At 42.8% G+C, this 10,295-nt stretch overlaps 1 protein-coding gene across 1 annotated transcript; it reads right to left on the bottom strand.

Annotated features, from left to right (window-relative positions):
- Positions 1-8,826: 8,826 nt before the first annotated feature.
- BHLHE23 (basic helix-loop-helix family, member e23) lies at positions 8,827-9,644 on the bottom strand. The gene has a single exon (XM_010569527.1). It carries the CDS (start codon positions 9,642-9,644, stop codon positions 8,952-8,954), a length of 693 nt encoding a protein of 230 aa, XP_010567829.1. The 3' UTR covers positions 8,827-8,951.
- Positions 9,645-10,295: the final 651 nt, after the last annotated feature.

The raw sequence follows: 10,295 nt of genomic DNA, 5'->3' as shown, positions 1-10,295 counted from the left end.
CTTGTTTCCTGGGGTTACCAGCTTTGTGCAGGACTCTCTCTGAGGCAGGAGCCTGTGGCTCGAACAGCGACAGAGATGCAGAGAAAGCAGCAAAGGACAGCCCTGCGATGACACTTCACGTTACAGACCGGTGCTTTCACAGACAGAGCCAGGATCTTGGCTGGAGTCTTTGCCATCTCCCCCGTTGCAGGGCAAGAAGCGAAGGGCGTTGAGACGGGAGCTCAGAGAACCAGAAAGCTGCGTTTTGCAGCGAGGGCATGTTTCTATAGCAAAGCATTTCATAAACTCTGGCCCAGATTCTCCCCTATGACTCGACTGCGCTCAGTGCAAGACGAGGATTGGAGAACAAAGGTGGCTTGAAGCCACCTTTATGCTTCTCCACTCTGGAAGCAGCTGGGGACTGGCTGGTCCCCGGGTAGGTTCAAGTCGCCTCGGGCTAGAGTAGCAGCAGGAGATTGCTAGAAAATAGCCAAGATGAAGCTACACCTCCTTTTCCATTGGCTCTCGCTGCTCCAGAAGGAACCAGGAGGTGACTTGGGTGACACCACCACCACAATAGAGGCTCAATCTTCCCAGGGACCCCGAGCGTGCGGAGAGAGGGAGAGAAAATATCAGCACGGATGCTGCTGAGGAGGCAGCGTAATGTGCGGCTTATTTAGGAAAGCAGCAAGCTAAGATCATCTGAATTCAAATATGGTGAGCCACTCACTCAAGTCAGTGTGTGTCCATGGGCAAATGCCTTGATCTTTTCTGTGCCTCAGGGCAAGGCAACTGGAGAAGGAAGTCAAAAGCAACAGAATTTCACTAAAATGATCAGATGCTGCTTCCAAATTTGGTTTACCTCTAAACCCCAAACCAAGTAAATATCTACAGACATGCACGCTCGATGTGGTTGAGAATTAATTTCTCATGTATTTATATAGAAACTATTGTGTTTGCAGGCTGGATCAGAATCCCACTGAGGGCAGAAGCATTTACAGGAGAGATAATTTGCAAGAATGGGAACTTCAACAATAGGTCTGGTCCTAGCAGTGCACACAAGAGCTCAAAAAGGAAAGGAAAGTCTCTTGCCTGACAAGGATTTTGGTTTTGCTTTTGATGGAGTAAAATATAAGACAGACCCCAAACAACTGCCAAGGAGAGAACCACTGGCGAAAAGGTGCTCTTTGCTGCATTGCTTACCCCCCCAAAAAGGGTATTTGCGAACTGCTACTAGCAAGCACCTGAAAGAGGAGTCAAGTCATACAGGAATAAGCTTGCCTATGCTCTGCAATCTCCCAGCACCAAGATTATTCTATACAGTGCCACATTCAATTGCAAAAAGGACCGTTAGGAGTAATAGAGCTCCTGTAACTAAAGTGTTTTCTCTCCTCAAATCTTCGAGGAAACTGATGGAGGTAAGAGAGGGAAAAAGCCAAGGGGAGAAAAGTTGTTAGAAGTAAAATTGTATTTTCTTGGACATCGGAAAGAAAGAAGAACTAAGCCAGAGGCCTCCAAGTCAGCAGCCATTTTAACATTTTGCAAGAGATTTTCATCTTTTTCCCCTACAGCCTCAGTTCTGCTGTAAACACCGAGCGCACCCACAATGGCTGTCAGCTGTGTAGTTTGCTTTACACTGAAGCTGCCAGGAGATAAAAAATACTTAAGGTAACATAATTTACAAATCAGTGGCATAAGGATTTCTTCATGACACCTCTGTGAAGAGCGCAATGCATGACATTTACTTTTAGCAAATCAATAAAAATAGGATGCATGCATTTGGAAACCAGTAAAAGCAAAGATACGCTCGTTCTCCATCGTTCTTACTGCAAAGCTGCCGATGGCAGAATGGGAAACAAACACCCTGTCCTGTCCCAAGACATCACTTTCTTTTTTAAGGGTAAAATAAAGCGATGAAAAATATTATTCATGGGTTTGTCATGTTGGACAGGTCAAAGCAGTTTTTCAGGAGACCAGTGGTTTTTACGCAATGACACTTTCTGTGCTACAGTCAAATGATGTTGTACAAAGTTTCATGAGAAGATGAAAAAAGCATTCCAGTAAAGCAACCAACAATTGATGGAAAAAAGACACGTTGGGTAAACAAATTACAGAAATACTCTTTCATGCGTGCATGAGTGCAATACATGTGAAGACATTATAAATATACATCAACACGTCACGCATGTGGATGTGCCTTTTACATAAACATGCCCGCACATGGAACCACATTTATCAGTGTAACCTGATTTTGACAGGTTTTTTTCCTCAATAATCAATTGACTGCTGTTTTCTTGAAGGCAAATACAAGCACAATAAATTCCTTACTGGTATCATGGAAGAGGAAACACAACTACAGACTACAGAAAAGTTCAGCACTAGTAAATTCTGATGAACACCATTACTGTGATTACTGTTTGTGCAAAGATATGCCTGCCTCATTGTCATTTCTTATACTACATCAAGCAAAGGCTGGTGGGGACCTAGTACTGCTGTCGCCCAACTGAATGTGACCTTTTTTGGGTGACCGCGTTGCGGTGGGGGTTTTCCTACTCCTCTGGGAAAGCGTGAATAAAAAAAAAAAGTGCAGACCCTAGGATGCGACGTAAGGTTTTAATAAGTGCAGAAATTAAATAGATGAGCTTTTGCTTTTAAATGTCAGCATTGCAACTTCCCTGTCGTTTGCAGGAGAAAAGGGAAGGGGCTAAATATCTTGGGATGTGGCGAGTTTTAAACCACATAATGATGGCGATAAAAATCTATAATGTCAGTTGCCTTGTGGCAATCAACAAACATTTCGCATTATGCTTGCATCTTAAGGTTTGCGGCCAAAAAACAGATTTGCCTCTGTCTCATTAAAATAACGAATGCAGTCCGAATGGATCTGCAATGATTCACTGTACGTCACACTAAATCACAACGCTTTTTGGAGCCAACTGACTATGGCCTCATTACTTTAGACAAAAGTGGGCTTGGAGGAAAAACTGGGGTGATGTTTTTTTGCTCAGCCATGTTTTTCCCTTTGAAATACTTAAGGCAAAAGAGCAGATAGTTTTTTCCCATTGGTAGCTGAGGAAGGTTGGGTTATATTCATAGTACAATTCCGTATCAATATGCATAAACACACAAAACATTAGTATTAGTGTGGGGAAATAGAAATTAAGCAAATACAAACGGCATTAATGAAACAGATTTTAATTAACATGAATCACTGATGAAATTAAAGACTTAAAAATGAAAATAAGCTGTTAAATAATAATAAAAAAATATATATTTTAACTGTTTCACTAGGGCAGGGAGTTTGAAAAGCAGCATGCTCTCCTTCTCTGTTTTGTAAGGTGTTACGTACTTGTGGTTTGTCTTCTGCGAGTCTTTGTTCTGCAAATTTCACTACCTGATGTACAGCAAAAAAAATTAAACCCCCAATTTTGTTTTTTTTTTGGCTAAATATCACTACAAATCAATTTATTTTAAAACTAATACTTAAGATTAATCTATTTGGCCTTAAAGAAATTTTGAGATTTATGCTAAAAACTGTTTACCATTTCAGGAATAAACATTAACTCAAATTTTACTATTGTTAAATGAAGTTAAGACTATTTAAAAAAATTAACTGGATAATTTTAAAACTGTATGCATTTATAAACACAAATGGAAATAAGAATTTGAAGTAACAGGTAAAAGAATTAATGTGAATTTTGACTATGAAAATATTATATAAAGTTCAGGGGGAAAATCATACTTTGAAACATCTAAATGAATGGCAAAGATCTCTCATATATATTTTTTGTTTTCATAATTGTTTCCATTTTCTCTTAGGCACATACGCTTTATTATAAAGAGAAAATGTTTCATATTAAGCTATTTTTCTACAAAACCCATGCAAACATATTTCTAATTTGACAGCAAAATATTTTCTTATATACCCAGTAGGTATTTTTTATTTCAGGTTGGAGAAAAACTGCCTGACAAGTATTCATGGAATGACTGATTTAAATGTTATAAATCCCTGAATTTTTCATCTCCCTTTGAATGGAACGCCAAAGGGGATTAAAGACTAAAGACATATCACAAACAAATTTACATTATTAAAATTACTGTAATCAAGAGTCTTTTCTAGCCCTAATCAGGATTAGTGAAAACAAAAACCCTCAACTTTTCTACTGTGCAATACTAATCAAAATTCTATCAAATGACAGGTAACAGAGTAAAAGCAGTTTTGAAAATTAAAAATATCGGTTGGTGTATTCTAGTACTCTTTAAAAGTATTTTCACCTATTTGAGATCAGAGCAATGATTTCTCTGCTGATAGTTCACATGACAGGCAACAAGCATAGGTAAAAATAAATTTCAGTAACGCTGCAAAGTCCGACCTCTTATTTTCAGGAGCACATCCAAGAAACATACTTGTTTGAACATACATTATAGAGCAGGAGGGAAAAGTGCAGTGTGGAATGCTTGGTTTTGTTCTCTTAAACTCTAAGCTAAATAACACGAGTTGTGGAAAACTCAACTTGAAACCTGCCGTGAGAACTCAACCTTGCAGCACCGCGACTCCCTTGCTGCTGAGCTGGCAATTAGCAGGTTTGGTCTGAAGAAGCGTGAAAGGTTTTAAGCAAGGTCTTTATCCACCGTGCGTGATGCTTTACAGTTGTGTTACAAGGCTAATACAGCAAAGGGATAAAGCTTGTACAGACTTTTCTGGTCCTCTGCAGCCTCTTGAAGAAGGCACCATTATGTTGGTTTCAGAAACCACCACTGTGCTCTGGAGCATCAGGCCCCATCTTGCCGTCACTAGTATCACCAGAAATGCCGCCAATTAGTAAAACAGCAGCAGGATTGGACCCTACATTCATTTCACCCCTGTAAAATGTCAGCTACTGTTTTAAAATGGAAAGGATAGAAATGTATAGGTAAAAGAACAACCCTGAAAAATGATCTGAGAACAATGACCACTTTCTAAAGTCTCAGAAACAATCTCGGCAATGCAGCAATATTCAGATATTGTGAAGTATGTCAGAAAATCAACTATACAGGTTAAAGAACAAGGAAAACCACATGATTCTCATGGCTTCTTTCTACAACTCCAACTGATTTAACTTTTTGCTGGTATCTGAAGTAGACAGCTGCCTTCCGGGCCCTCCATCTTCAAACCTGTTGCTTCCCTGTATTTGGTTAAACAAGATTTTACCTTGCAAGCTCAAGACTGCTAATGTTAAATTTTGACTGATGCAGTGCAAACTGACAGCAGTTTCCAACTCCCTGTTAGTAAGGTTATATATATTAATTATTAAAACCTGAGTTTTGGTTAGTGACTAGAATTATGCAGCTTAAAAAAAGCAACAGACAGTGGAGCAGCATCTCCTCTCTGCATCTCTTCCTAATGACACCTCATGCTGATCATTCTTGAAGTTCAAAGAAAAACTAAGTGAGGTTAGAAAACAATATATTATCTTTAATTAAAAGTTGGCATAATGTTTTCTTCAAAGTATGAACATACCAGGATAATGAGTACATTAGAACACATGATCTGTATTTCAGTTCCATCTGAGCATACACCATAAATCCTTCTTGGAAAAAAAGCAGACAGCATAACAAGAACATTTGAGCAGAAAAAAGATGTTCAGCATTTTGAAGTCCTCCCTTTATATTCTCTGAGACACCAACCAGAAGCAGACACTTAAAACCTTACATGGTACACAAAATAAGTTTTGTTGGTTTTTTTTTTTTCATACGCCAGAGAAGGGGAAAAACAAATGACAAATTACAGGATCTCATCCCCAGGATAACCATGCACATTTGCAAGGTTAGCACCGATGCTTCACACACACAAATGCAATAATCAGATGCTAGTTTATCCCCTCCCAACAAAATCATCTTTCCAGTGGTATTAGGCATTCACTTGGCAGCAGTTTTAGCAGCAGCTCAGCACAAAGCGTAAGTCACATCAAAATAGATGCCTTCCTGTCAACGGGAAACGCGAAGGGCTGAGTACGGGTTTCAACTCTGTATGAGAAGAGTTAAAATCCTATAAGTCTGTGGTGGCTAGAAGCAACCCACAGGATTGAGCTTTCAGATTAACTGAGAAGTTAGTCAACTTTGTTTTAGTTTAATATGAATTTGTTTGTTGTAGGAAAAATTATGATTGGACTTCTTTTTACTTTTGAATTAAAACCCCTGTACTTTAAGGTCAAATTCAGTAATGATTTACAAGTTCCTCTAGTATTGCTTTGGTTAAGTTCCACATTTCTGTTTTTAATACCTAGCCTTTTAACAGTACTTAGATACTCAAGCTTGCTATTTTTTCTATCAAAATTTTCTTTACTGAAGGTTTTATCTTCTGTATTTGAAATTCCATGTTTAGCCTCCTGAGATTGTTTAACTCAAAGTGGGCTCTCAAAGCACCTTCTGAATATTTCAAGGACTCTCAGAAGGTGGATTTTTAGGATTCTAGGCAGATACGGTAATACGAGCAAGCTTTTTACTCATGTAAATTATAGCAAAAGAATTAAACAATCACTGTACTAAAAACCACTGTTCCAAAAATAGCTTGCCTCTAAGGCTATGAAGAATTTTTTAGGCTCTGAAATTACTGAGCCACTTTTTTTGCCATAATTATTTGAGAAAGAAGCAATCATAAATTCCATTATTATTAGCGTCTTTAACCAAACTCATATTTAATATTAAGCTGTTAAATACTTTATTGTCCAACTATCTTAGTTTTGGTGAAAAATGAACAGTTAAACTAATCTCCATTTAAATATTCCCAACTGCTCAATCTTCTATAACTTTCACCAGAAGTAATAAACATTTACCTAAAAATCATGACTCTCTGTTAAACTGACCTTTTTTTTTTTTTTCCCCAAAATATTACCTAGCACCAACTCAGTCTGCAAAATTTTAAATGACCTTTGCTGATTTGCAGTATCCAGTCATTTTTTGCTTCAGTAGTGGTTTTGGTCGGCTTTCGCTTCATCAGATGCCTTTTAAGAGTATTTTCAAGATTTTCTTTTATGGAAAAAGGTACAACAGATAAACTGTTCTGTAAAACTATTCTGTAAAAAAAAAAAAAAAGAAGAAATGAAGATATAAAAATGGAAATGAGCAGGAACCAGTTTTAAGCATATGTCTTTATGACTGAGGCTTAATCACACACTTCGTTTTCCAAACACAAAAAATCTTTTGGAAATGTATTAATTAAAATTAAGTGCCATAGACAAGCGGCTTTAGAGGGATGGCAGTCCTTTTCAAATTAGCATAACACTAGCGACAGGCATGGAAATTGGTTTAATAACCCTAAATAGTTACACCCCACTCCTAACACAAATGGCCATGGACAGCTCTAGCCCCTCAGGCTGCAACTGTACCAGTTTACGCAGTTGCTCTGACATTGGGTGGGTATTCCAATCTGAACAGAAATCACTGAATGCACCTCAATTATTATTATTATATAATGACTAGTGAAGCGTACAAGGCACCAAAGCGTTAAACATCATAAACCAGAAAACCAAAGTAAACCAACACAAGCAACATCAAAAACTTCACCAGCAAGGGGCTCACTTTGTAACATGTACTAACACACTCAATACTTGGCAAGAGATTATTAGTTTAGTCATGATACTAAGTGGCCCAAACCCCACACATAGGTCTAGGGTCAAGCCACAGATATAACAGAAAACCAAGCCAAAGGGATAAGCAGAGTCTTTAAGTGATTTCCTTCCCTGCCATGTTTTACATGGATGTCCTCAGAGCTAAGATCAGTGCTACAATAACCCCTTTCAAACACCACTTTCAGGGCACAGCATTCTCCAGCAAGTGTCCAAATACACTAGCTAAATCTCTACCTGCTTAACTCTAGATGTCAGGCATAATCAACATTTTTTTTTGTGTGCTCACGATTCATGAGAAACTGGAGAAAAAACAAATCCCTGCTGATAAGGAGCTGAACCTCCACAAGCTTTTTCCAAGTATTCCAATCATTCGCCTAACTTCACAAAGCTGCTCCTCTGCAAAGGACTGCCATGTCCGTCTCTACCTTACTTCAGCAGGGGCTTTGCTTTGACTGCCAGCTGGTTTTAGAGACATGTAGGACAGAGAAAGTGGTTATTCATGTCTTTTATTTATTATAAATACATATAAATATGTTAAGTGACCTTTTGCTTTGTTTATCATAATGAGCAATGACTTTGGAAAATCATCCGGAAAACTTAACCAAGCTGAGAAACAGGCAAAAAGCAGGCATTAGCATACAATCACAGGTTCCTCTTGGTTCAAGAACGGGTCAATTTTTATTTTAAGAGGAAAAAAAAAAAAAAAAAAAGAGAAGCATCTTATTTTGAAGCATCTATTGTTTTATCAAGAGCACTGGTCTTCCCCCCTCCCATGAGCTGACCAAATGACATTTTAATTTGGATTTGTGGGTGCAGTCCAAGCCAACTGGCTACATAAGACATCCCCCACCCCGATTCTGAAACATTGCATAGTTTTGCAGCTGGATTTTGCCCCCCCCCCCCCCTTTTTTAATCTTTTTTTAACACAGGTCAATAATTCCAGAGAAAACTCACTGAGGTTTCCATTTCCAGATCTCTCTCCCTCTCTGTTTTTCTATGGTTTAGTTTAAAAACTGCTCAAAAACTTTGTAGATCAGAGCAAGCGGAAAAGCAACATTGTGCTCACAGTCCACTAACAGGCTGGGAAGGAAATAACTCTACAGATGAAGTTGCATGTGGGGGGTGCAACTAAACAAAGTTGAAAGTGGGTGTTTTGGGGGTCCACGTAAACTGCCAAATATTTTCAAATGGGGTGTGGGGAGGGGAGGGGTATTTAAGAGAAGCAAATGAAAAGAAAACCCAGACTTAACTGATGGTAGGAAGCCAGGGCTGATGGTAGTGGAAAGAAAAAGTGCACAGAAAAAAAATAATCAAAAAAACAGAAGAAAAGAAACCCAAAAAGCCCGAAGAAGCAGCCAGAAGTCAAGGCTTGTCATTACAGTGTTTGCAGAGGGCGGAGGCGGCTCCTGTGAAGGCAGTGCATTTCTCGGGGCAGCCGGGCAAGGCCGCGCCGCCGAAGGGGTAGACGGCCGACTGTCCGAAGGGGTTGAGGGTGGCGGGCAGCGGGGTGCTGAGCGTCTGGCCCTGGTTCAGGTAGGCCACCAGCCGCCTCATCTCCTCCAGGGCCTGCGCCTGCATGAGGATGTAGTTCTTGGCCAGGAGCAGGGTGGCGATTTTGGAGAGTTTCCGCACCGAGGGGCTGTGGGCGTAAGGGATGACGGAGCGCAGCCCGTCCAGGGCGTCGTTCAGGTCGTGCATCCTCCGCCGCTCCCGCGCGTTGATGCTGAGGCGAAGCGAGCGCTGCTCCTTGGGCTTCTTGCCCAGGCCTCCCCCCTTCAGCTTGCCCTCTCGCTCGAAGGCCGCGCCGCCCTTCACTCCGGCCTCGAAGCCGTCCTCCTCGTCGCCGCTCTGCTCGCCGCTACTCTCCGCCGACTTGCCCAACGCCCCGGGGTGGAAGTCTGACCCGCCGCCGCCTCCTCCTCCGCCGCTACCCGCGTAGGCCCCCCGCGGGCCCTCGGCACCGCCGCGCACCGCCCCGTAGGCGAAAGCCGACGGGCCGTAGCCCGGGGCCAGCGCCAGGTACGCCTCGCCGCCCAGCGACTTGAGCTCGGCCATCGCCTCGGCGCGGGCGGGAAGCCGCGCTCTGCCGCCTCAGCGCTGAGGAAGAAGAGGAGGAGAAAGGAGGAGGAGAAAGGAGGAGGCGGCCCCGCCGCTCCGCTCCGCGCTGCGCCCGGGCTGGGGGCGGGCAGTGAGCCCGGCGCCGGCCCCGCCGCCCCTTATATCGCGGAGAGGGGCCCGCTGGGATTCCCCCGCCGCCCAATCAGAGGGGGCCGCGGCGGCTCGCGGGGGGCTGAGGGGGCGGCGGGCAGCGCCTGAGGCGGCGGGCGGGAAGGGGGGAGGGGAGGAGAGCGGCGCCCGCCTTTCCCTTCGCGACCGGCCTTTTTCCCTTCGCGACCGGCCTTTCCCTTCGCGACCGTCCCGCGGCTCCCCGAGTTTTCGCCGGCGGAGGGGTCCCGGGGTCCGACGGCGGCAACGGACACCCCTCGGTGGTGAGAGGAGGGGGGTCGCCTGAGGAGCGGCTGGAGAAAGCGGCGGCGAACAGCGAGCGGGAATGGGAAGGAGCCCCTGTTGGCCTTCTGGAACTTGTGTTTGGTGGCTGGGACAAGGCAGCGGGGGAGAAACTGGCAGCGTGAACTGCTCGGCGCCGAGGGTATGAACGCTGCGTCGCTGGGTGCTGGCAGGGCAGGGAAGGTGTCCTGACTTCGT

The sequence above is a fragment of the Haliaeetus leucocephalus genome, unplaced genomic scaffold, assembly GCF_000737465.1.
Source record: "Haliaeetus leucocephalus isolate CR32 unplaced genomic scaffold, Haliaeetus_leucocephalus-4.0 Scaffold273, whole genome shotgun sequence".
Lineage (NCBI taxonomy): Eukaryota > Metazoa > Chordata > Aves > Accipitriformes > Accipitridae > Haliaeetus > Haliaeetus leucocephalus.
This window is presented reverse-complemented; position numbering and strand designations above follow the sequence as displayed.

What these genes read in the sequence shown, in the direction of transcription:
- BHLHE23 (XM_010569527.1), bottom strand. Translation starts at nt 9,644, where the DNA reads ATGGCCGAGCTCAAGTCGCTGGGCGGCGAGGCGTACCTGGCGCTGGCC.